The 26,470-nt window shown below is 43.6% G+C and overlaps 3 protein-coding genes and 1 long non-coding RNA gene across 18 annotated transcripts; 2 read left to right on the top strand and 2 right to left on the bottom strand.

Annotated features, from left to right (window-relative positions):
• Positions 1 to 5,960: 5,960 nt before the first annotated feature.
• LOC107275593 (uncharacterized) lies at positions 5,961 to 8,969 on the top strand. Its single transcript, XM_066308268.1, has 2 exons — positions 5,961 to 7,606; positions 8,514 to 8,969. Exons 1-2 carry the CDS (start codon positions 7,296 to 7,298, stop codon positions 8,629 to 8,631), a joined length of 429 nt encoding a protein of 142 aa, XP_066164365.1. The 5' UTR covers positions 5,961 to 7,295; the 3' UTR covers positions 8,632 to 8,969.
• A 3,271-nt stretch (positions 8,970 to 12,240) lies between these two features.
• On the top strand, positions 12,241 to 13,792 carry LOC136355850 (uncharacterized). The gene is made up of 2 exons (XR_010740374.1): positions 12,241 to 13,144; positions 13,248 to 13,792. It is a non-coding gene; the product is annotated as an uncharacterized lncRNA (long non-coding RNA).
• A 4,811-nt stretch (positions 13,793 to 18,603) lies between these two features.
• On the bottom strand, positions 18,604 to 20,102 carry LOC107276128 (uncharacterized). The gene is made up of 2 exons (XM_015774634.3): positions 19,746 to 20,102; positions 18,604 to 19,672 (listed from the first exon to the last, which is right to left on the bottom strand). Exons 1-2 carry the CDS (start codon positions 20,060 to 20,062, stop codon positions 18,604 to 18,606), a joined length of 1,386 nt encoding a protein of 461 aa, XP_015630120.3. The 5' UTR covers positions 20,063 to 20,102.
• A 726-nt stretch (positions 20,103 to 20,828) lies between these two features.
• LOC4333785 (protein SOSEKI 3) lies at positions 20,829 to 26,254 on the bottom strand. 15 transcript variants are annotated; one of them, XM_066308932.1, is made up of 10 exons: positions 25,768 to 26,213; positions 25,513 to 25,678; positions 25,294 to 25,417; positions 24,963 to 25,030; positions 24,545 to 24,841; positions 24,394 to 24,463; positions 24,195 to 24,310; positions 23,165 to 24,098; positions 21,331 to 21,666; positions 20,829 to 21,205 (listed from the first exon to the last, which is right to left on the bottom strand). In XM_066308932.1, exons 5-9 carry the CDS (start codon positions 24,699 to 24,701, stop codon positions 21,378 to 21,380), a joined length of 1,566 nt encoding a protein of 521 aa, XP_066165029.1. In that variant the 5' UTR covers positions 24,702 to 24,841; positions 24,963 to 25,030; positions 25,294 to 25,417; positions 25,513 to 25,678; positions 25,768 to 26,213; the 3' UTR covers positions 20,829 to 21,205; positions 21,331 to 21,377. The 15 variants fall into 15 exon arrangements, with proteins under 15 accessions (XP_066165029.1, XP_066165033.1, XP_066165036.1 ...); XM_066308936.1 differs by lacking the exon at positions 25,768 to 26,213 and having other exon boundaries at positions 24,545 to 24,838; positions 25,513 to 25,737; XM_066308939.1 differs by lacking the exon at positions 25,768 to 26,213 and having other exon boundaries at positions 24,545 to 24,794; positions 25,513 to 25,660.
• Positions 26,255 to 26,470: the final 216 nt, after the last annotated feature.

Below are 26,470 nucleotides of genomic sequence, written 5' to 3' on the forward strand. Positions count from 1 at the left end.
AAGAACGTCCTAATATCGAATAAATAGAAGGGGCGAGACCTCGAACCCAGACCGACTAGCCCACCACTTTGTAGAGCTAGCCGGCCAGAAGACCCCTGGGTGTTTCTCGCTTCCTTTTATTTTCCACCAAAGAGTTATGAACATGGATAATTTTACTATTCTTGAGTAAAGGTATCAGGAGATATCATATTTTTTTAAAGAAAACTTGTCACCTCTAGATATTAGGTATCTTAAGATACTAAAATTTATACATATTTTCTCAGGTACTATAAAATTTTTGAAAGGACATACATACCAAATTCTCAATTGATGGTATCCCTGAGGTCTTGTTTAGAAGGGCCTCAATTAATTCTAGCTCATCCACTTCGTATAAAATTTCAAACACATACAAGCGGATAGGAATGCATTTTGGCCCATCCAAATGAAGCCGTACCTGAAGAAGTATGTTCATACATGTGTACGTACGTGCTCTCGAGTAATACTGATAATTAATTAGGCGATCCCCTAATTCATTACTTCACAATTCACACGTTGGCATCAAGGGAAAAAAAGAATAACTCATTCCCAGGATACAGTATCTGTTTTTGACAATTTGGATGGGCTATATGGGCCACGATTGCCTTTAATACTGTGGAAAAGTACATATGGGTCCCTCATCTTGTCATCGGATTTAAAAAACATCCCCAACTGCAAAACCATATATATTTCATCTCTCAACTAACAAAATCGGATCTCTCTAAATTCCTAGACGATTTTGACTCTGGTTTTGTCCTACGTGGCCGCTCAGTCATAGAACCCACGTGGGCCCATACGTCAGTCTTTCCCCTCCTCCTCTCTCTCACTTTTCTCTATACAGGCCAGCCGACGGGTGGGGAGGAGGCCGGCGCGGCGAGTCCGGAGAGGAGGGCGTCGGCGGCCAGCGACGCGGCAAGCAACGGGCGATGGGCGACACTTGTATGCTTTCATTGGCAAAAGTTCGGTTTGCTTGCTGCAAATTCCTGCAACAACATACGTGGTATCATAGATTGTCAGTACTGAGAGGTCTTAGTGAATTAGAACTACAATAAATAAATCGATATTTTCTATATGTACTCTGACTTATTTTCCCAACCAAAAAAAAAAAGCAGGACCTCATAATGTCGAACAACGAACGATCCCCAGAAAAAAAAAAAGAAGAAGAACTACACATCTATATATTCTCAAGCCGGCTGGTTTGCCGGGTTATGATTGGGCCACTTGGCGCTGTTAAGATGTAAGATAAATCAGGGATTATGGATGGTAAAAAGAAAAAAAGAAAACACTTGCATACGCTGCCCCACTCGAGCTTTCTCGAACGAAAGTGCAGTAAGCCAGCAACATTCTAGAGAGGCTTCCGAGTTCCGATAATCCGATCCACCTGCCCTCAAATATATTCAACCGCACAAGTGATTCATGTGTATGGTTAAGAACAATAATCGCAAAATCTATTTCGAGAGGCATCTCGATTTAGACTTAACGAGCGACGCGGATAATTACGTGAGAAGTACTAGTAGCGTTACAGACATGCATGCAGATAGTTTTTGCTATTAGATTGTGCATATTTTTTTCTTCTTATGAAATTTTCTATTAAATTAATTATCTGATCTATAATTCGATTACGCCGTTGTGTTCATAACAATTAAATCTTTACAACAAGATCTCACATGATTATATTTTGATGAAAAATCACAAATTACTTTTATGATATGTCTAAATTACTTTTAGATTTCACTAAGTTACTTCTTAGACATACAAAAGTAAATTCAGTAAAGCCTAAAAGTAATTTACATATATTATAGAAGTAACTTAAAACAAAACGAATGCAACTTTGGCATGTCATTTGAAGTAAATCCGTTGTAGAGATAAAAACATGACTCTATCTAGAAATTAAATTAATCAGCACAAATTATTGAATTAACTAAAAACAATAATAAAAGTAATCACCTCAGAGCATTATGAATATATAGAAAGTATTTTAATCAAACCTAAATAAGTAACTTATATATATGATAATTATATATGTGATAATTTGTTCAATGAAAAAAGGTATTAATTAAAGTTACTTTCTTTTTTGTTATAAGTTACTTCTATAATATATGTAAATTACTTTTAAGATTGACTGAATTTACTTTTGTATGTCTAAGAAGTAACTTAGTGAAATCTAAAAGTAACTTAGACATATCATAAAAGTAATTTATGATTTTTCATCAAAATATAATCATGTAAGATCTTGATGTAAAGATTTAATTGTTACGAACATAACAGTATAATCGGATCGTATATTGAATGAGTAGTTTAAGAGAAAATTGTATTTGAAGTATAGGTGGATGGTGTCTCTTATAGATGGAGACAAACCAGCTACCACTAGCTATGTAGTCACGTCCAACGATAATACCTCCATCAATAAATACATTGATTGTCCTGTGTTGCTAAGAAAAAAAAATTCTCCCAAAATGATTGCTCGTTGCCTTAATTTTACGAGCGGCTCATTTTGTTGGCATGTAGAATTAAAAAATGGTGTGTAAAAATGATTTTTATTAAGTAGTATTAAAATATGTGAAGCGTGTCAATTAGTAGCATCTAAGAAAGCTACCGTTATGTCTATTAATTTTTCTGACAATTATTAACGTAGGAACAAGTTTCGTTCAATGATATTTTTGAACAACTTTCTAAAGGTATACAAAATAGAAAACAGTAAATAACTAAATCAAATTAATCACAGAAGATAGGATGAAAATTCATAATCCTAAGAGTCAATAGATTTTCAAGAGTGTATACATACATGAAACATTTAATTCATGAATGTCACATTCTATAAAACATGCTTTTATTTAAAAGGAGAAGCATATTACATCCTATTTGATGAATACTTATTTCCTTCCTTTTCCAAAAATTTTAAAAAAATAACAAAAAAAATCTGGAACTCTAGTACATGCTTAACCCTCCGACGATTCCTTTCAGTTTTACTTAGGAAATTTAGGCCTTGCCTCTATTCGTCCCAAAATAAATTAATTTTTCATCCATTCCACACATACTAATACAAAACTCCCAAAATACTATAATGCCCCAACTTTATCAAATCCAAATTTAACTATTCTTCACTTTATCTACTCGCAATATAATTATTCTCTAATTATTTATTTAAGATTAAACTTATTCTAGGATAATAAAGGGGGATGACTAGGTATCGGTCGCCCGATCAAAATCTTCAAAAATCGGGCGCTGACGTCAGCATGACGTCAGCGTCCGATTTACGTGCAAAACTATTTTAAACTGATTTTTCTCTTAAATTACTTATCCAAATCATGATCCGATTGCACCATTAAATTCGTTGCAATTAAATCTTCAAAACAAGATCACACATGGATATATTCCGACGAAAAAAAAATTAGCTTATTATTGAATTTTTAAAAAATATTGCACGATGTTCCACCAGGTATATCGGAATTGTTTTACTAAGTAGATCGAAAATGTTTCCCTCGTTTAAACCGGGTGTTGTTTCACCTTATATAAAAATAATGTTTTAGCAAATAGTGAAAGAATGTTTCAGTTCACTGCAACATTTGATCTATACATAGTGAAACATTGTGTATACACTAGGTGAAACATTTTTCGGTGAAACAAAAAATAAAACGAATTCCCTTAATAGGGGGTTTCCAAAATATATGGGTTTTTTTAATGGAATATTTCAGTTCACTGCAACATTAGATCTATATATAGTGAAACATTGTGAGTACACTAGGTGAAACATTTTTGGTGGAACAAAAAATAAACTAAATTCCGTTAATAGAGGGTTTCCAAAATATGTAGTTGATTTGTTGCAATTGCAGATAAGGCAGGCACTATGGTGGAACCTAGTAGCATACATGCAGGCGTGTGGAGAGGGCCGCGCGGGGGGAGCGCCCGATCCGGCTCCCCCGCGTCGGGCGCCGACGAAGTAGTACTAACGATTAACGGATAACTAAGAAGTATGTACCTAATATAACCGTATTATTCTGTCACGTAGTGTGTAAATCTTTTCTCATTTACCTTGTCTAAAGCACATAAGCATCTCCTATATACTAGCACAATGGTGAGCGATGGAGAATACATACGGGCCATACAGACACCCTCTGCCCGTCCTACAACCGTTCACCGTGCGGCGAAACCGTGTGGACCGTGGCATCTATCTATACAGAATGGTTTTGCAAGTTGAGCTTCTAAGATTTATACTCCCTCTCTATTTTAATGTATGACGCCGTTGACTTTTTAACAAATGTTTGACTTTTCGTCTTATTTAAAAAATTTATATAATTATAATTTATTTTATTGTGACTTGATTTATCATCAAATGTTCTTTAAGCATGACATAAGTATTTTTATATTTGCATAAAAATTTTGAATAAGACGAATGGTTAAACGTTGGTTAATAAGTCAACGACGTCATACATTAAAATACGGATTAACACGGAGGGAGTATATTGGAGTACGTAGTATTATAGTTTAGGATCGTCAATTAAACTCGTTGTAAAGAGGAGGAAAAAGTAAACGTACTTATGGCCGCTCAGCTCGGTCGGAATCTCCACGGTCCAAGGTTGGGAAGGAACGGTCAAAAGCTCGATCCCCCGCGGCTCCCGCCTCGCGCGAAAAGAAGAAAAAACATTCTCCTCCCCTCCCCTGCGACGTGGATCGATCCACAGTTCAACACCAGCATGCAGCGACGACAGCATATGCCACCATTGCAACAACCTCCTCTGATCCTCTCTCTCTCTCTCTCACACACACACAGCCTCTCTCAAAAGCCGGAAAAGCTAGGCCGCCCGACCAGTGTAGCGAGAGAGCTAGCTCGGACTACACACTAGTATTATATGCGCTGTGCCAGCCAGGGTCTGGAGATGATAGCGATGCGTCCATCTCTGGAGAGATGTTGTGCTGTGTTGGGTCGCGAGGAGGGAAGAAAGCAGAGAGTGGATTGCGACAGCGCGTCCGGCCCGGTTAATTCCACCGGGAACTCTCAAAGCGACGCCGTAGGGGCCGGCAGAATCCGGCGCTGTCCCCTTGGCGCTCGCCAGCGCCATCACACGGTCGCTTTCCCGGTTTATCTTTCTCGATGCCCAGCCAGGAGCCAACAAGGCGTTTCTTTGCTTGTATATATATGTCTTTTACTGGAACAAGGATTTTACGTTATACTACGATCCGTGCAGTATACATTTGGTTGAGGGAGACGCACGGTATAACATATGGAATCTAACAACATCAATATGCTTCAAACAAAACATATAATAGTTGATCTTGTCCTAGCAAAACAAAATACGCCCTATTTTTAAAATGGAAGGAGTAGTAGAGGAATGCTTATGTGTTGATGATGTTGGCATAGATATGTATCCCAACGTGTACTCGTCTAGGGCTGTTAAAAAGCTTGAGCCCCGCGAGCTGCTCGAGCTCGACTCATCCATAGCTCAATTCAAGCTCCAGACGACACGAGATGAGCTGAGCCCGACCATATGCCAAAGCTCGCAAGTTTTGTTAAGCCGAGCTTAAACTTATAACGAAACTAACAATATATGGTTTTTATTATCTATTTAAAATATTATGAGATTAAATATGTTATTTGTATGTATCTCACACTATGGCTTGTATTGGCATCATATATTTATCTTATTCCTTTTCTCCTCTTTCATTAATGTGATAAATTAAAAATAATTATACTTTTAAGAGATTATTCTTGAAACAAACATAGTTCTATTTACAAACCAATCTCAGTACTTGAGCTCAAACCAAGCTTGTGTGAAAGCTCGACGGACAAGCTCAAACTTAGATAGGCAAGCTTGCTTGAGCTCGGTTTGTTGACAGCCCTATACCTGATCATCGAAGTTGAAGGGCTCCTCAAAGGACACTACATTAGCGCCTACCACATTAATCTTGGTGTGGATCCAACAGTGAGAAATCCGACTTATCCAACCAAAAGTGTGTTGAAAAAAAAAACTCCGAATAAAGCGACGAAAAAGAAAGCTCAAATATCTAATACAACTAGATGAAACAAGTACCTCGTATTTAGAGCATAAGCATCACTATCAGAAACCTCTTTATACTTGAAGGAACCTCCTTATACTTGAAGGATTGAGATTCTCCTACATAACATCAGATCCCACCGTTCAAGAGCACACATGTCAGTGACTACATCAATGAATCTACCTTTTGTACTAACAATGACACGTTGTTTCAACATTAGCCACCACAAAGGAGTGGCATTTTGATCGAATCCCTCGCACATCCAAATCATTCAACCCATGCGCCCATGCTCAAGCAACTAGACATAGCCAGTACTACAAAGCGACCGTATCTGATAGTACTATGACTAGACCAATATTCTGCCGTCGGTAGTAGTACCAAGTACTAAACCCTGCATTGCATTGTAGTCATCATCACTTCATCAGTTTGTTCAGACAGAGTAGGTCCCCTTCCATTGCACAGATCACCCATTTGAATACTCCATCATCTCTCTGCCTGCCTCCCCTGCATCCATTCCATTCCGATGATCGAGCTGGCCCGAATCCTGGCTCCTTTGGAACTTCCCTGTCTTTCTCGGGCTCTCACCCAAATTCATTTTCATCGTACAATCTAAAACTAGATGTGACATATTCTAGTATAATAAATCTAGATATATATCACATTTAATATTAAGTTGGTTTTTTATGGAATAGAGAGAGTATCTATTTATGCAGTTACGCAGAGAGCTGATCTGATCACGACGTGACCCTTGCCTCATTTCTGCTTGCTGCTTGCTGCTTTTCGAGTGAACCAACCAACAAAGAAAAGAAACGACGAGCTACTAGTAGAGTATAATAGTCATTCAGTCAGGTGTATGACTCGCCACGTTGCTATCGATGCACATCAACATCAACCTCTGCATCGAAAGCTAAGCTAATCCGATCTGAGTATATATATGTGCGTGATCAGATATAGTCGAATAGTCCATAGCCAAATCATACACACATAATTTCTTCCTCTAGACATTAGTCCATTACCAGTTTAATTACCACTTGTGTTTTTCAGCCTCTTCGTCTTGCTCCCAAGAACTCGCGAAGTTGTTGGCTAAAGCCATGATCTGTTCGTCCACACGGTACACCTCATCGTCTCTTGTGTGTCGCGAGGAGATCACTAGGAGGAGATAGCATCGTAGCGGCGGCAACCGGCGGCGACAGCTTATTATTACAGGAGAGAGGTTGCTGACGAGGAGGCCAGTGGTGATCGTCGTGGTCACGCCTGAGCAGCAGCAAGCTAGCTAGCTAGCGGCAATGTGCGGCGGCGGCGGCGGCGGGCAGATGGTGGTCGTCGTCTTGCTCGTCTGCGTCGTGCTGGTGTCGTCGGCGGCGATGGCGGGTGGCGCTAGGACTGGGCCGGTTCATCTTGCCGGTGGCACGGCTAGTAGCAGTAGTGCTCCTGGCCCGGCCGTCGCCACGCCGCGAGGTGATGCCGCCGGAGCTACGACGATGACGGCGACGACGACGACAATGACGGCGGCGGCGACCACGGCAACGTTTGCGGCTGATCCGTACAAGGATAGCAAGAGGAAGGTGCCGAATGGGCCCGACCCGATTCACAATAGGTACTCATCTCATCTAATTCTATATATTTATCTTTCTCGTTGCCACACTGCAAATTTAATCAAGGATGCATATGTGTTTCTAGTCTTACTTTTTTAGTGCAAGCATGTGAAGTTAACTCTGAAATTCTGCTGATTAAGCAGTAGTGGACTAGTGGTTAACCTACAACTCGAACAACTGTAACTCTGTTCTGCAGCCTTGTCCGAGAAAATGCATAAACCTATTAAGCAAATCAGATTAACACACCTACTAAAGTGGGCTTAACTACTCGATCTTGAGCTCGTGACCTGTCAAATGAGTAGGTATGTTATGTAGCATGTCATCACACAAAACATCAGTGTTCAGAAAAAAAGAGAACAGGTTAATTAGCTTTGAAATGCGCTGTCAGATATGTGCACTGATTATTGAGAGCATCCAAGAGGCCTCTCTGAAAAGAAGAGGAATGCTTCGATGTTTGCGCATGTCGTGACTGACTGACAGTCTCAAAGGAGTCGGGCAAAAACGCCCAGCACAACACAAGAAACAACAAATGATTGCAGTACACAGAAACAAGTATATACTATATTTCTATGCAGTATATATGTATCTATCCATCCATCCATCAATCCAAGAATTATTCCTAGCTACCAATCATATAAGCATGCATCCATGGGCCCCATTGAAGCAAGCTAAGCTAGCTAGTAGTCGAATTCACAAACTGACCTCGGTTTTCTGAATTCTGATTCTTCTTTTCATCATGATGTTCTCCCCTCTCTGCATGTGCCTAACCATCATTCTTGCATTTTGCCTTTTTTCAGGAGAGCCAGATGGGGAGATGCACCAGCGAGGAGAGTGTAGAACAACTACATGCATCCATATTCATGTAGAGTGTCGGATCGAAAATCGAACACATGAAACTGTCCATTATAGGTTTTGTAAAAGAGGATGCAGATCTCTGAAGAAAACAAGATTTGGTGTTGAATGGAAGGTTTCATGCCAGGTAGATGATGATGATGATGATGATCACATTATGGACGATGGTGAATAGAACAGCCATGAAGGGTGGTGGTGCTGATAATGATGGTGGCAGGAGGGGATTTATATAGTTATAAGCTTATATAAGTATTCTTGTATAATGTATTAGAATCAGAGAGGGAGCTGAAAGTGCAAAGCCATGGCACACTTTGCTTTGGCCAAAGTGCATGCTCGGAATCCTCTCCAGTCTCTTGGTGAGATTTTGTTTCTTTTCTTTTCTTCTTCTTGTTCTTTGGAGGGGTTAATGGTGTTAAAAGGAGCACTCCAACTCCAAGAGCTAGCTAACTTTGTTAGCTACTTCATTTCACACAGAGTAATTGAGTAAAGCTCACACAACAACTTCTGAACAAAGACTGAAGAATGGCTCAAAGCAAGTTTAATAGTATAGCCAACTACTAGCTCTAATTTATCTATAGCCAATCTAATAGCTCATTCATACAATAGTTACATACTACACTATTAATACCTGGTCCCACCTGTCATACACATACTGCATCTTGGAGTCCGTGCTACAGCTGGCTACAAATCTGTAGCACGCTTCTCTTCTCTCTCCACATTTATCTTCTTAAAATATGTTTGTAGCTGGCTTATAGCATGCTATTGTACTTGCTCTCATGCATGGTGCTTTATTTTTTGTATTTTTTTGTGCTTTCCTTCTTCCCAATGCATGGCCTCTCTTTATAGCAACCCCTCCTTGCTGTGCTTGGAAAGGAATCAAAGGGAGAGCAGTAAATCTAACAATGCAAGTGAATGAATGAGTGATACATCCATCATTCACCAATTGAAACCAAGAAACCGAAATTCCAGATAGCGAGGCAGGCAGATCCGCAGAGGTATATAGGCTTCTGAATGTCTGATCATTGGAGAGGGGTCAGCTACTATTCGGAGGCCTAGAAAAAATATACTTCCTCCCTCCCAAAAACTAAAATGAGATAGAACATAATCTGCATATGTTGTATTAGATTATATTACATTCCACTCTAGGTTAATTTTTATGTGACAGAGAGAGTATCAACTAATACTCGATTAAACACCACCAAATACTATACATTTGGATAAATGCTATCCAAATTCATAACTCTCGAGGGTATGTCCCCTCATTACTTATATGTCACTTAAGTAGTTACAAAAAAAATAAAATAAATTAATAAGATGTATTAACATATGATATATCTCTACAAACATGTAAGCTAAAATTCAACTGACATACAAATAATAAGGGACGTCTTCTCAAGAGTTTAGAATAGTTTTTTTTAATAAAGTATTCAATCAAGTACTGAATTACTACTATATTTTGGGACAAAGTGAATAGTTCTAGCCTAGGAGAGGTTCTTTTCACGCAGAAAGTAAGGTAGGATAGCTAGAAGCAGAGAGGCAGGAGACCGTGTCTTGATTCTTGGGCACTGTCATTGGCATTGGCATTGGCTTCTTTTGCACTTGACACAGGCAGTGAGGCGGCAGCAGCAGCAGCAGCAGCATCTCGTCCTCGTCGTCGCCGCTTTATCTTTTAGCTGCTGTTGCTGTTGCTGCAAACGAGAGTCACGCATTTTGAGGGGGTATGCTGATCATGCTGATTCGGGGTCTTGCATCCCGAGGATGCTGGTGATCGAGGACGAGCTGATGAATAATCGATCGATCAGCTAGCTGCCTGCGCCTGCGCCTGTCCTGCACTGGCTGTGCTTTGCTGCTGGTTATTTTGGAAGTGCACTCGAGCTTGCATAGACTAAACGTTCGTTCACCATGGAAATATTCTTGCAGCCAGAGACCAGACTCCAAGGCCGGCGGACATGCAGTCAGGCGGCACAGCTAGCTACTGGTACATCATGGTACGCAGAATATAGGATTACTACAGCATGATTACAACTACTGTAGATCATAGGTCTATCTAAATTTGTTGCACAACTTAGGCTGTGTTCGTTGTAGGGGGTTGGGAACTAACTCCTGTGCACGGAAAACCGAGCGGTCCATTAGCACGTGATTAATTAAGTATTTGCCAATTTTTTTTAAAAAAATGGATTAATATGATTTTTTAAGCAACTTTCGTATAGAAACTTTTTTGCAAAAAATACATCATTTAGCAGTTTGAAAAGCGTACGTGTGGAAAACGAGAGAGGAGAGTTGGGAACCAGTGCACACCAACTCAGCCTTAGTTTTAAAAAACAATCGTTGCACAAGATATATATACGGAGTATTCCAGCATCTTAGGGCAAGTTTTATAAGTAGATGATATTGTCACATATAATATTATCCACATCATCAACTTATTTATCGGAGGACAGCTCATACACCGCATTGCCTTTAATATACTAGTCCCAATACAACACAACTATTTATTTTATCCACTCTCATCAAATCAATCTCACTCTTTTTTTCTTTCTTCCTTAAAATTTGTGAAGAGGTTGCTCCTTATATGAGGGGGTGGCTCATCATCTCTCTCCTCTATTCTCTCCTCCACCTCATCATTTAAGCTTAGGTAGCATTTAGGAGATTGTGTTTAGATACTTATAGCACTTGTCCTTCTAGGTTGGTTTATTTTACAACGGATGATATATGTGGCACGGATCGCCTCCCGTACGTTGTGGCCCTCACTGCATCACTAACACATGCTTCATTCATCCTAAAAATATAATAATTCAAAACTTATTCTAAAACAACAACATTTCTATTTCTAATTTCACATAATTGGTTAGTACACTTGTTTAATTCTAAAACTCATTATATTCCTAATTGTTGATGAAATATGTGGGTTAATATTGATCTTACACGAAATACACATGTATCTTGTTCTACGCCCGTGATGTGGACCCATAGACATGGACATACCCCATCCGTGTATATCCCTGTTGTGCCCAACACAAATACAGATATATCTTGTCTTTGACGTGCAACCATCTCAGACGGAAAAAACAATATTGGTGGTATGAATTCATCATAGATGTTAGTGGTGGAGCCATGAATTTAATCTTGTGGAGTCAATTACTACTAGTTTGTATTTAAGTGGTGTCATTTCTCTATTTTTTCTGGGTTTATACATGAAAATAAATGCCTATATGGGGTGTTTTTTTAAAAGATGTGGGGTCAGCCGACCCCGCAGTTTATGCATAGGTCCACCACTGATAGATGCTATGTCCAATCCTGTCCGTGATTTGAACAACACCACAAATGACTCGATACATGTATGTGACCTTAGCGGGATCACATATATTCCTTCGCATCCCCGTCTTTATGCTAAGTAATGTCTATAATTTGGATAATGATCATAGACACGGGAGGTATCCCACATATGTACCATTCTTTAGCATAGGTATTATGCCACCAAAACTTAGGTTGTGTTCTTTAGCATGAGTTTCCACACACGCTTCCTAAATTACTACACAGTGTGTTTGTTTGAAAAAATATCTATAAGAAAGTTGCTTTAAAAAGTCAGATCAATCCATTTAGGGAATTTTTACCGTCCAGCAGTATAACGAATGGCTGTCGACAATCGAGTACCTAGCGCGCGGTACCTGCACTCATCCTGCTCTGTACTAGTAGTCCGAAGGGTAAATTTGGAATTTCGTGTTTAACCACGAAGCCGCGTCCCTCTCGCAGGAATCCCGACTCGGGAGTTCTTGCGCCTGACGCCCCATGGTATTCCTCTTCTCGTCTCCCAGCGCACCTACCTTGCAGGAGAACTCACCAACGACGAGAAACAGGGAGGGAGCTAGGGTCTGGATCCGGCTGCCCCAAGCCTGGGGGGTGCAAGATCTGGAAGCGCTGGCCACCAAGGCACTGGATCCGGTCTCCCGAGGAAACATCCTCACCATCCCCAGCGACAGGAGTTCGACCAGCCGTCGGCACCCTCGCCGCACAACGCATCTTCCTCGCTAGCGATTTGAAACCATCCGTGTTGATTTTTTTTCCTCGGCTCATCCATGGCACTATGGCAGAACCATCTGCCTTGATCTTTTTTTTCCTCTCATCCTTTTCAATCACAGTATGCTCTCACTATCGTAGATGGATGAAGCTAATCTATTGGTTCTATTCAGACATGGATTCAAAACATTGATATCCAATTTGTACGACATATAGCTCCACATTTTTTCCCCAAAACTTGAAAATCGGTGGCGTGTGATTCATATATATGTTTTTGGGTCGATGTAGGGATTAATTACATATGCATGCTAGATTTAAATTGGTTAGCGAACCAAGTCAAATCAAGTTTATATTGGTTTATCTGATGATACATGTGATTTTTACGGCCTCCGGATCCCTCGATGCATCGGCACCGCTCAGACCAATCAGTAGTTAATCGGCGACGGCGACACGGATGAACACTCAGGTAGCACTACGATGGTGCTGGTGGCCATGAAAGAACACCGATGTAGCGACTTTGGCGATCAGAAAGTTCACGAACAAGACGATGATGCTAGATTGAAGAATCGGGTCAAAGGGCGATGGCGCTAATTAATGTTCTCCACCGCTACTTCCCTTCTTTTCTTTTCCCAATCATGCCCCTCTTGATTCAACGGTACCAGTACCTGGAGGTACTAGTTGATGGACCATAAAAACTTTCATCCATTTAATTTTAAATTTATTTGTTAATACTTAATTAATATGCGCTAATCCACTGTTTTATTTTGCACGCAGGAGAAGAGGGGTTCCTGACCCCTCGCGAACACAGCCTTCGCTGCATCCTGAAAAAGAGCCAGGATTTGGCAGCCACAAACCCCGCAATACCATACCACACAAACATCATAGAATACCAAAAAATATTTTGGTACATCCTGAAACGTAACTCAGATTTTGGTGGCCACAAATTAAACCATGCAAAGATCACATATCACATATACGACACATAGAGCAATCTAAGATTATGTAGACAGTTCGAGTTAACGTTGAGACGAACAATAACATAGAACCGAGGAAGATCAAATGAATAACAACAGCGTCAATTCAAGTCACCTATACAGATCAACATCAGTTCAAGACTTCAAGTCATGGAGAGGTCAATAATTAGCAGTGGCACCATGGAACTATTTTAGCGATATCACCGTCATAAAAAAATTGGTGATCCATTTTAGAATGTGACTAGAAAATCAGCATGCCAGTTGGCACGCCGACTGATTTGTGTTCTGTACATATTATTGTGGCTCCTCTAGTCTCAATAAAATTTCCATGTTTATATGGATCAATTAGTTCATCCCTTCAAAGAAAATATGGAATTAGTTTAATGCCAATAAAATTTTTAATGAAATTTCATACATTTGAAAGTATCCCTTAATTGGTTATTTTGTGTTTGTAAGTGATAAGGGGCCGATTGAAATATACAATTTTGGTTATCTAAATAAATTTGAAAACTATGTTGAACATCTAAAATAGAAATTTTTGTATAGTCGCTTATACCGAAGAAAAAAATGTAGCATACCCGGTGCACACATTATATAGTGTATATTTGGAATGTGGAAATTACTATATAGATCTTTCATAAAAAGTAGTTTAAGTACCTTAAAATTCCATGAAAACTTACATTTATAAAATAAGAAATAATATATGCTTTGTGTAAAATACGTTCATCAAATAGGATGTAATATGCTTCTCTTTTTTTTAAAAGCATGTTTTATAGAATGTGACATTCATGAATTAAATGTTTCATGTATGTATACACTCTTGAAAATCTATTGACTCTTAGGATTATGAATTTTCATCCTATCTTCTGTGATTAATTTGATTTAGTTATTTACTGTTTTCTATTTTGTATACCTTTAGAAAATTGTTCAAAAATATCCTTGAACGAAACTTGTTCCTACGTTAATAATTGTCAGAAAAATTAATAGACATAACGGTAGCTTTCTTAGATGCTACTAATTGACACGCTTCACATATTTTAATACTACTTAATAAAAATCATTTTTACACACCATCTTTTAATTCTACGTGCCAACAAAATGAGCCGCTAGTAAAATTAAGGCAACGAACAATCATTTTGGGAGAATTTTTTTTTCTTAGCAACACAGGACAATCAATGTATTTATTGATGGAGGTATTATTGTTGGGCGTGACTACACAGCTAGTGGCTACCACTCCATCTATAATAGACACAATCCACCTATACTTTAAATACAATTTTCTCTTAAACTACTCATTCAATATACGATCCGATTACACCGTTATGTTCGTAACAATTAAATCTTTACATCAAGATCTCACATGATTATATTTTGATGAAAAATCATAAATTACTTTTATGATATGTCTAAATTACTTTTAGATTTCACTAAGTTACTTCTTAGACATACAAAAGTAAATTCAATAAAGCTTAAAAGTAATTTACATATATTATAGAAGTAACTTATAACAAAAAGAAAGTAACTTTAATTAACACCTTTTTTCATTGAACAAATTATCATATATATATAATTATCATATATATAAGTTACTTTTTTAATTTGATTAAAATACTTCCTATACATTCATAATGCTCTGAGGTGATTACTTTTATTATTGTTTTTAGTTAATTCAATAATTTGTGCTGATTAATTTAATTTCTAGATAGAGTCATGTTTTATCTCTACAACGGATTTACTTCAAATGACATGCCAAAGTTGCATTCATTTTGTTCTAAGTTATTTCTATAATATATGTAAATTACTTTTAGACTTTACTGAATTTATTTTTGTATGTCTAAGAAGTAACTTAGTGAAATCTAAAAGTAATTTAGACATATCATAAAAGTAATTTGTGATTTTTCATCAAAATATAATCATGTGAGATCTTGTTGTAAAGATTTAATTGTTACGAACACAACGGTGTAATCGGATTATAGATCGGATAAGTAATTTAAGAGAAAAATTCATAAGAAGAAAAAAAATATGCACAACCTAATAGCAAAAACTACCTGCATGCATGTCTGTAACGCTGCTAGTACTTCTCACGTAATTGTCCGCGTCGCTCGTTAAGTCTAAATCGAGATGCCTCTCGAAATAGATTTTGCGATTATTGTTCTTAACCATTCACATGAATCACTTGTGCGGTTGAATATATTTGAGGGCAGGTGGATCGGATTATCGGAACTCGGAAGCCTCTCTAGAATGTTGCTGGCTTGCTGCACTTTCGTTCGAGAAAGCTCGCGTGGCGCAGCGCATGCATGTGTTTTCCTTTTTTTTTTACCATCCATAATCCCTGATCGATTTTGCTATATATTTTTCAACAAATTTTTCCCCAAAAATTTGACAGATGTAATTACAGTACAATCGTAGTGTAATTACACTGTAACTTGCATGTAATTACACTGTAACTATAGTGTAACTTGTATGTAACTTTCAAAAATCTCCCCGTAACATGTTATTTTAGTAAATTGGAGGTCGTGGGAACAAATTCTTTCACATATGTGTGTGCTATGATTTGTTTTCTTCCTCACCAAAATAAATCTTGTAATAGATCTAACGATTCAAAATTATGTAAAACTTACATATAAGTTACACTGTAGTTACATGCAAGTTACAGTGTAATTACATATAAATTACAGTGTAATTACACTACGATTGTACTATAATTATATCTGTCAAATTTTTAGGAGAAAATTTATCGACAAATGAATAGGTAGTCCCATCCCTGATTTATCTTACATCTTAACAGCGCCAAGTGGCCCAATCATAACCCGGCAAACCAGCCGGCTTGAGAATATATAGATTTAGGTCCTTCATTTGACATTGAGTTTGAATTACATTCCTAAACCATAAAATCGGGTACAATGTACCCCTCATGTTTTAAAACCGGTGTAAATGTAGTCCTAAGGTAATATTGAAGTCGATTTTGGGTGAAGTGGCACAAGATGCAAAAACAAAAAAAAATATGTCCTTCACATCGGACCCACATGCAAGTAGAGGTGGGGTGGATGCCGTGGCGGCGGAGGCGAGGTGGCTCTAGCGCTCGCGGTGCATCGTAGGCGGGACCCAGGTGGACTTGAAGTGGGTGGTGCAGTCAAAGCCATGGCTCTTGCAACAGGTGTGGCAGCGAAGGTGGGTGCAGTCCTCCTTTGCCTGGTTGCCACGGTTTTGGCATCTGATGATGCCGCTGGTATTGGGGCCCCTCCCGCCGCATGAGGACGGCACCACCGCGGTGAGGTCATCGATGAAGCGGATGATGTTGGGGGCGTAGAACGGGTGCGCCTGGTGCTACTACCATAGTTAGAACTCGCCACAAGAGGTCGTGTTTGGGTAGAGAAACATTGTGGTGAACTCGAGGGCGATGGGGTTGATGGAAGGGTGGTGGTTGTTTCCTCCACTCTCAATCGAGCCCCTAAAGCGGCAACTTGATGGTGGTGGGGGGTTTGTCTGCGGCAGGGAGCAGGGAGTGGGAGAGGTGAGAGGAGACGAGGATGAGAGAGACAGTCGGCGGACGGAAAACTGACGGTGTCCACCACCGCTGCAGCAGACCCGTCCCCTCCTCCGATGCAAGGGCGAGTCCGTGGGTTGCGCAGCTGCCACCTGAGAGCGTGAGGGGATAAGAAAGAATGTTATTTCACTTACATGTGGGTCCCACATGGTTTTTTATTTCCTTATTTTCGCTTCTTGTGCAATGTCAGCACCACGTCACCCAAAACCACCTTCAATACTACCTTATAACTATATTTGCATCAATTTTGAAAGAAAAGGGATGTTTTGTACCTGATTTTACGATTCAGGGATACTGAATAAACTTGACATCAATATGAGAGACCTAAAGATGTTATTCCAAAAGGAAAACGATTGTTTGAGTTAGACCCTTTACCAGCCCGTTTTCGCCCAAGGAATAAGTTCACCCGCCATCCCTTAACTTTACGTCGAGTTTGTACGACATCCCTAATCCCTAATACCAAAAATGTCGACCCCCTCAATTGTTCAAAACCATGCAAAATAAGTCCCTTAGTAGTATGGATAGGGGTTTCGCTGATGTGGCAAAGTTGACCTAGTCCATTCGAGCTGACTAAGAACTTACGTGACAAAAACAAAAGTGGACCACACAGCTCGCAGGTCTTCTCTCTTCCCCTTCCTCCTCAGCTCTTCTCTCTTCCCCTTCCTCCTCTCCAGTCTCTCCTCCCAATTCCCAAATCATGGCAACGAGGAGGCTGCATCGTCGCCTCGTCAGGTGTGGCGGAGCTTGGCCCTCTTCCCCCTCCCGCCACGCGGCCGCTCCCCTATCCCGCTGCCGCGCTTTTGCGTCGTTGTTGTCGTGACTAGGTTGGTGCCGGCGCGGTGCCCCGACCTGGACAACCAGCACCTGCTACTGCGCGGCATGGAGAAGAGCAAAGAGGGGAAGCTGAGCGAAGGCGCAGGCGCATGCAGGACCGGCTCAACATGGACGGTGACGGAGCCAGAGTAGGCGACGATAGCCGAGGAGACTGATAGGGACTGGGTGGGACAGCCGCTAGGTGCCGGGGACGAAGTCGGAGCTCGCCGGCTGCCATAAGAGAAAAGAGAATAGAAGAGAAGAAAGAGAAGAGAAGAAAAAGAGAGAAGGGAGAAGAAAGAAGATTATGTGGGTCCCACATTTTTTTAAGTCTCCCTTACATGTGGACTCCATGATTATTTTTTATTTTTTTTTCTGACTAGAATGCCACGTCTGCAAAACCACATATCTATACTGCTATGGACCTTAATTGCATGGTTTTATATAGTTTAGGGGTGAAGATTTCTGGTATTAGGGATTAGGGATGACATACAAACTGGACGTAAAGTTGAGGGACGGCAGCTGAACTTATTCCTTCGCCCGAAGGCTCTTCAGCCCAGACAAGTTCAAACCTGGGCTGCTACCGCAGAATAATCATGGACCGTAAAATGTGTCAAACTTTGCGCCCATCGTCAAGCACCACATCTAAAGTCGATGAACAGTATTTGAGTTCAGAACAAAATTTGGATTTGATGAACAAAACCCAAACAAATTCTGAATTTGATGGACTAAACAAACGAACTTTTGCACAAATCAAAATCTCTCTCTCGAAGAAGAAGAAGAAGAAGAAGAAGTCCTAATAGGTTTTCTCCTTCTCGAAGGCCTCGTAGCACTGGTACACGGTGGTCACCGCGAGCAGCATCCCGGCGCCGGAGCCGACGGCGCCCATCAGGTCGGCGGCCACCGTCAGCGCGCCGACGCACACGCCGCCGAGCGCCGCCGCCGCCGGGATGTACCGCTCCAGCTCCCTCTGCATGCTCGCCTCCCGCATCCCCGGCATCACCATCTGCTGCTCCCGGAGCCGCCTCGCCACGTCCCGGGACGACGACCCGGACACCACCACCCACGCCCTGGACAGCGCCGCGCACGCCGCGAGCACGAACGCCACGTACATCGCCGCGTGGAGCGGGTTCGCCGCCGCGCTCGCCGCGCTCGCCGGCGCGGTCACGTAGTAGGCGATGCCGCCGACGGGGACGGCGGCGTCCGGCGTCCACTTGCCGAGCAGGTCGACGAGGAGGCTCCCGCCGAACCGGCGGTACAGCGCCTGGGAGACGACGTAGAGCGACGAGACCGCCGAGGAGAGCAGCACGACGGGCATGCCGGAGGTGTAGAGGAGGCGGACGCTGTAGGCGCCGCCGCGGTGGCTGCGCGGCGCGTTCCGCGGCCGCACCGGCAGCGCCACGCGCACGCCCTGGAGGTAGACGGCGGCGAGGAAGACGGCGCAGGTGGCGGCCAGGCCGCGCAGGTCGGGGAGGCTGCCGCCGCCGCCGCCGCGGAAGAAGGCCTCGCGCACCGCGGACAGCTTTCTGGCCCTGGTCGCCAGCAGGTGCGCCGCGGCGGTGACCGCGCCCACGAACTCGGCGCCGCGGCCGCGGTCCATCGTCGCCGGGCTGAGCGCCCTGGTGACGACGCCCTCGCAGGTGTTGGCGGCGGTGAACAGGGAGATGCCGGAGCCGAACCCGTACCCCTTCTGGAGGAGCTCGTCGAGGAAGATGGCCACCATGCCGCCGAGCACGAGCTGCAGCACGACGAGCACGGCGTTGCCGGCGCCGAGCACGCCGACGCTCCCGTACGCCCCGGACAGCACGTACGCCGTCGCCTCGCCGGCGGTGATCACGATCGAGAGCAACTTCTGCGCCGCGCTCCTGAAAAGAAATCACGTCAAACACATGCAAGAACGCAACGCCATGATCTGATGAACTCGATCGATCTACTCACAGGAGGGCGCGGTCGTCGGGATTGGAGGAGTCGGCGCGGACGAGGTTGGAGCCGACGAGGAGCTGGACGAGGGTGCCGGCGGTGACGACGGGGGTGATGCCGAGCTCCATGACGGTGCCGCGGTTGGAGGCGAGGATGGCGCGGACCCAGTAGAACGGGTCGGCGCCGCCGCCGGCCGCCGCCGCCCTGTGGAGCCCGTAGAGCGGCAGCTGGCTGCAGGCGAGGAAGGCGAAGAGCGCCGCCGCCGTGCACGCCAGCTTCCGCCGGAACGGGACGCGCCGGCCGTCGGGCTCCCGCACCTCCGGCAGCAGCGGCATGAACGGCCGGACCAGGTCAAGCAACCGGAACGACGACGACGACCTGCCCGCCATGGCTGATCTGACGAGCAAAATCGATCGATCTGAGGAGAATTTCGCAGCCTTTTTTTTCCCGCCGAATTTAAGGGCGGTTTCGTTTCGTCTCCTACTCGTATTGGACTCGATCGACGCCGCGGAGTTTGAGGTCTCGTGGTGACGCGTGTACCGGCCGATGCGCGTGAGCCGTCCGATCAGGCGGGAGATCTCGATCGGACGTGCGGGAGCTACTCGCCGTGGCGCGAATTCTTCACCGTGGCCGGGGTGGATACGAACAGAAGGTTGGCCTAGCCGGGCCCACTGACAGAGACCGAGAAGACGCCTCGTATAGGCTATGGGAGACTCTCGTAGAGCCACGTAGCATTTACGCATCTCAAAGCAGGGGTCCATCTTCCTCTCCAATTCTCTCTTCAAGTTGAGGCTGTGTTTAGTTCACGTTAAAATTGAAAGTTTGGTTGAAATTGAAACGATGTGACGGAAAAGTTGGAAGGTTGTGTGTGTAGGAAAGTTTTGATGTAATGGAAAAATTGGAAGTTTGAAGAAAAACTTTAAAACTAAACAGAATCTGTGAGTTCTTCTCTGAATAATATCATCGATGCAAAGATGTAAAATATATAATTTTTTCTTTTGCATACATCCGTTAAATCTGAACAAGTTTTGTTTATTTCTCTTCATCCACTCATCCACATCACCACATGTATAAAAAAAAAAAACAAGATGCACGGATAGATGATGAAGATCACTACTCTCTCTTGATTTAAGGACAGAAGCAAAATACAAAACGAACAATACATTATACTCTATAATTAATTTAAAGGCACTTACAGATGATAAGGAGAAGAGATTTTGATAATAACGTAAAGATAGGAAGAAGAGAGAAGAATACTCTAGGCTAACTGAATGCTTGAAAAATAATTCCAAACTTAACATCTCAATCTGAAGAAAGAAACGAGAGGCATTTCATTTCGTCAGTAACTTGATCTCTCTCTATCAACAGAGCCTATATGAATAACTCAACGCTGATCATGGGTGCAAGCTCAGCCTTCATCGCTGTCGCCATTGCAGGGCACCGTGTACTGAATCACGACTCGAGCTCCTGACGACAGCCTGCAGGAACAAATTTCAGAAAAAAAAGATGCAGGTCTCAATACCAAGATGGGGTCATTGCAGAAGCAAAATTCTGCAGATTCTGCTGCTCTAATTGTAAAGGGTAATAAGCATGGAGTGCATACCCAGCAATGACAAAGAGTTGGGGAGGGTTAAGAGAGGCCACTAGCACTTAACTTTCTTCGATCTTGACGAGCTTCTCCTCCTTCCTGAAAGAGTCTATCCTGCTGCCCGGTGCTCCTGTGGCGTCAATGAACCTCTTGCTGCCGTCTCCTGATGAAGCAAGGCTGCAGTCTGGTCCGGCCGACGAGCTCCTCCGGCAGTCGGAGATCGGTGACTTCATTGCCTCGCTCTTGGGGTGCAGGAAGGATGACAGTATCGGCGTCCGAGGGAGGCACCTTGCGCGAGATGTGTTGACGGTGTCTTCGTCAGGTCTCGCGCAATCTAGCGTCTCGTTGCTCCTGCAAATTGTTTGTTCATGGGTAAGAACATGTTTCATTAAGAAAGAGAGGAAAATTCACATGCTAAGTTGTGAATGGCTGCAGATGACAGTGCTTCTAACAAACTCTTCACCATGCTGTAATTTTTTGCAGGTAAAATTTTGGATTTCAAGAAACTGGGAGAAACATTGGTCCATTGAGGACAAGGATCTGTGCAAGAACTTCGCTGGCTTTGGCAGTGCCTACTATTTAACAAGTTGGTCCCTCTAGATTGGCAGCTTGTAAGGATAACAACATATTGTTCATGAGCAAGAAGAAACAGTAAGACTGTTGTATTTCAGTTGAGCAACTGAAGAATCTTGCCAGCCAACTGTCTAGCGTGGTCCTCTACATCTGACGGGTGGCTCGTGTTGTACCAATGTAGAAATCAGGCTAGCTGCATGGAATTAGAACTGTACAAGCGAAGTAATGACAAAAAAAAAGAAGCGACAGAAGGGCTTTCTGTGTTTAATTTTTGGCAAGATCTTCAGAAAAACTATTCACTCTCAATATCTCCTTATTACACTATTTTCAAATCATCAAACCAGGCCTTGTGTGGAGGTTGTGTAGAAGGCATAAGAAAAACTGAAAATGTAAAATGCAGGGAATAAAAAGGCCTGGTGTGGTGATAGTGAAAATTTCCGTTTTGAAATTAATTTCAAGTATTTCTCAATAAGCATATTTCATCAATTTTGCAACAATGGGGCTCCAAAATTCTTGGATTTACTTATTTTGTTTGCTATATGGTTTGCCAGCTGCATGCTGGGCACAATATGACAAGGATGCAGTGTTTGTTTTTTTATGGAGACATGCAGCGGTGTTGGCACCAAGCTAAGCTAAGTACAAACGCCCTTGTCATTGACATCAACGGAATGATAAAAGCAATGGTCCTTGTTCATAAATTATCTACGGTACATGTTTCTTTTCTGATTATTAATTGTCTGCTCCTAACCTAACAAGCCCCTTCCGTGAATATAACTCAACCAGGTATGTATTTCATACACTTGCATCTTATTCTTATGGCCACCAAGCTGAACTTTTTTTTCTCAAACACGCAGGAGATCTACCAAGCTCAACTGATTTTGGTTAAATGCATTGAGCATTGTCTGGTAAAAAAACTGGGTTTTCATGGTAAATGCACAATGAATCAATGAAAAAGGGCATTATACAACTGAAAAGTACGAGCCTTCGATTTCTGCTCGATACGAGAGCATTTTTTCTAAAGCACTGTCTTAATTGAAAACCATAGCATATATATTGCTACAGAATCAGCCTACATTCAGACGGATAAAATATCTAACCATTTCCACAACTAATAGCACAAGCCAAAGACTCAAATAGCATTAAATAGTCCCAGACACCCAAATACCCAACACATATCTACATGCACTCAGAACTCATAAGAGAACAAAACTGAAGCCTTCAAATTCAAAATAGTTGAGCACAAGTTCAAATTTTGTATTGAAGAAATAAAGCTTACCTTTCCGCATTGTAGGAAGAAGAACGTTTAAGCGCTGAATATCTGTCAGCGGGTACATCTCTTTGCATCTTAGTTTCGATAAGGCTCCCACTAAAGTATTCCTTGTCTTCCAGACGCATACCCATCAATCTGGGATTCTCTGACAGGTAATCAAGCTCACCCATCATCATGGTACGAGAAATTAACGGTGACGGGAACTTCATGTTTGGGAACCTTGGCTTGTATCCTTCAACAAGTCTGATATTCTCATGATCTTTCACCGAAAGCGAACCACAGGTGATAAGTTGCATTAGTACATTCGCTGGCCTCAGCTTGGGGCAGGTTGGCATAATGATATCATCCTCTTCAAGAATCCGAAAACTATTCAATGCATTGTTATCTGCTCGTATCAAGGACTCTAAACTCTCCGACTTGCCACGGGATGAAGGTATGCTCAGTGGAGTATGACACTGGGACATGGCCTCCCTGGCGATCCCTTGGAGCTCTGCTGACCGGCGTGGTTGGCTTTGCCGGTACTCAGTAATTTCCCGGACTACGGAGTCATGATCAGTGCTCAAACTCTTCTTATGCATCTCGGGCACTTTCCGGACTGACCTTCTGCCGAGGTCATCAGTTTGAGTTGCAGCATCCACACAGCCAGTGGGCTTGTAAACTCTGAATTCTGCAGGACTCGCGGAACCAGCCCTTGACAAGAGAGTTCTTTGAGGCTCCGACTCTGGCGACATGTTCTCCAAGGAGGTAACTCTGCATTGCACTGGTGAGTCATCCTCTTCTAGAGAAGGAACCGAAGGCGAACGCCTCGGCTTGGCTTCTCTAACTATCACACTAGGAGGGGAGGAGGAATAGGAAGCCTCTCTAGGCAAAGGCAGCCGTGCACCCTCTTTCAGCCTGCTCTGTTGCTTTTGGTTTCCATTGGTACCCTGATAAAATTGGCCTAAACAGGCAAAAGGCAACAATAGTCAGCAACTTAGCACTGCAGTTTCCAGTCCAAAGTTCAGAGACAAATGCCAATTCATGGAAGATCACTTACCTGAAGAAGACTGGTCCAAGAGCTCGGAGCCCTTGAGCACATATTCGCCGTCGGTTGCCGGGTGGACGAGATCATCCTCTCCAAGATCATGCCACACGAATCCATTCTTGTAGCTCCTGAAAGATTGCATTTCTCAAACCGATCAAATTAAATTTCAGACAGCCCAAAATTATTACCAACGAGAACAATTCTGCAGTACCTCTTGCAGGACCACGAGTACATAGCGGCCATACCCTTGCCGCGCACCATGTTAAGGTGGCTAATCACATCTGTAAAAGTAAATTACAAGAGTAAATTATACAGGGAGAGTTAAAGAAACTTCTTTGTTGCTGTCGCTGGCATCCACTGACCTCTGAGATAGAGCCCCTCCGGCGAGGAGACAGGCACCTCGACGAAGTGAGGATGCTCAAGGTGGCGACTCCGCGTGAGGTAGTACACCACCGGCACCTTCCTCGCCGCCGGCCTCTGCCTCTCCGGGCTCCGCGGCCGCCTCCCTCGGCTCTCCATCTCAGCCAAGCTCTCCAATTAAACCGCCAAAACTACCGCCAGTTCAGCGTGAGCAGCAGAGAGAAGAAGAAGAAGAAGAAGAAGAAGCGGAGACTGAAGCGCCCAAGAAAAAAAAAAACTGTGAGTCTTCCCTGCTGCTGCTGCAACATCAGATCAGAAGGCACAAAATTCAAGATCAAGGCCAGAAATTCAGGGTGGTTGAACGGGCGTATCCAAATCGTGGTAACTTCCAAGCGAGTAAAAAACATCAAATTGGGTCACCTTGTCAGCTGTCACCTCTCCAAGACTTGAGCTCTTGAGAGAAATCAACAGGAGCGTGCCTCCAACATCTGCATTTTTGTGGCCATACAACATTCAAGACTCTGAAACTTTTTCAGCAATCAGATACAGATAAAGGGAGAGAGACAGACAGAGAATCGATAGGTCAAGAATTCCCAGGTGGGCGGTGGCACCTCGAAGAAAAAATGCAAAGCCCTTTTCGCTCTCAGTGAACCAGCCACATGAGGGGACTGAACTGAAGAGAGAGAGAGAGAGAGAGAGAGAGAGAGAGAGAGAGAGAGAGAGAGAGAGAGAGAGAGAGAGATAGACTGACAAGAAGTGTGCTTAGCTAGCGAGCTAGCTTGCTCCAAGAACCGCGAAAGTTTATCTCCTTTTTACGCCCACGCCGCAAGAGTGCAAGGTGAGATGAATGTGGACAAGGAGGAGCAAACGGATACCTAGGGACAAAATCCAAGCATTGCGTGAAGCGATGGATGAGGAGTGCGTGTGCGTGAGTGAGAGAGAGAGAGAGAGAGCAGAGCAGAGAGTATACCTCCAAGATTGAAACTTTTGCTACAGCCAGTGACGACGCCGCAACGGACAAGCAGGTGGCTCCAAGGCCCTCGACGAGATATGTTGCCAAAAAGTTTCGGCCAAAACGGGAGCAGGAAGAGTAGGAGGAGGAGCACCGCACGAGAGAGGCACGGCAATGGCTCGCTCTGCTGAGGCGACCAATCGAACTAAATGGAGGAGGAGCGGATGGCGTAAACCGAGGTTTTTGGGAGCGTTAATGGCGAGAGCAACTGACCTTTGCTTGCGCAACTTTTATCGAGCAGGTAGCGGGCGTGCCGTGCAGTGGGACAGGGACATCCCTCGCCCTGCAGGGGTGCGTGCAGGTGCAGGTGCAGCGCAGCTCCCTGCGCGCCCTGCGCGTGTCAGGGGGCGGAGGTCAAAACCACGACGAGCGACGCTGACGCGAGCACAGCTGAATAAAGCGGGAGGAGGGGGGCAGTGTACAGCCGCCCGGGCGTAACGCGGCGGCGGCGGCGCCGGGGGGGGGGGGGGGGGGGTGGGGACGGACACCGCGCGGCGAGGGCGGTTAGCTAGCTAGCTGCTGCCTGCTCGGCGAGGACGGGGCACGTACGAGGAGGCCGCCACGCCGGGCATGGTGGTGGTGATGGCGGCGGACATGGTGGGTGCCATTGATTGCTCGCTCGCTCGCGCCGGGGCGGGGAGGCAACGCGAGCGCGGCGCGACGCGAACGGAACGCCACGGTGGTGGTGATTACCGGGATCGAGGAGGGAGGAGTACGAGCACGCGAGCGAGTATTTAGCGATGGACCGGGCGTATGGACCACGGCGCACGGCGGGCCCACCCTACAGTGGGTTGGTTGCCCCTCGGGCTACATCCGAGAATTTATTATGGCGGGGTATATGTGTTGGGAGCCCGTGGACCAGGTTCACGGAGGGTTCGGGTCCGGGGTCCCCATCATTGTAACATGGAGAGGGAGG

This window comes from Oryza sativa, chromosome 3 (genome assembly GCF_034140825.1).
Source record: "Oryza sativa Japonica Group chromosome 3, ASM3414082v1".
NCBI lineage: Eukaryota > Viridiplantae > Streptophyta > Magnoliopsida > Poales > Poaceae > Oryza > Oryza sativa.

What these genes read in the sequence shown, in the direction of transcription:
- LOC107275593 (XM_066308268.1), top strand. Translation starts at nt 7,296, where the DNA reads ATGTGCGGCGGCGGCGGCGGCGGGCAGATGGTGGTCGTCGTCTTGCTC. An exon ending in CCCGACCCGATTCACAATAG is followed by an intron (nt 7,607 to 8,513) that starts GTACTCATCTCA and finishes TGTCCATTATAG; the next exon opens with GTTTTGTAAAAGAGGATGCA.
- LOC107276128 (XM_015774634.3), bottom strand. Translation starts at nt 20,062, where the DNA reads ATGCCGCTGCTGCCGGAGGTGCGGGAGCCCGACGGCCGGCGCGTCCCG. An exon ending in CCCGACGACCGCGCCCTCCT is followed by an intron (nt 19,673 to 19,745) that starts GTGAGTAGATCG and finishes ATTTCTTTTCAG; the next exon opens with GAGCGCGGCGCAGAAGTTGC.
- LOC4333785 (XM_066308940.1), bottom strand. Translation starts at nt 24,701, where the DNA reads ATGGAGAGCCGAGGGAGGCGGCCGCGGAGCCCGGAGAGGCAGAGGCCG. An exon ending in GGAGGGGCTCTATCTCAGAG is followed by an intron (nt 24,464 to 24,544) that starts GTCAGTGGATGC and finishes TTACTTTTACAG; the next exon opens with ATGTGATTAGCCACCTTAAC. An exon ending in TACTCGTGGTCCTGCAAGAG is followed by an intron (nt 24,311 to 24,393) that starts GTACTGCAGAAT and finishes GCAATCTTTCAG; the next exon opens with GAGCTACAAGAATGGATTCG.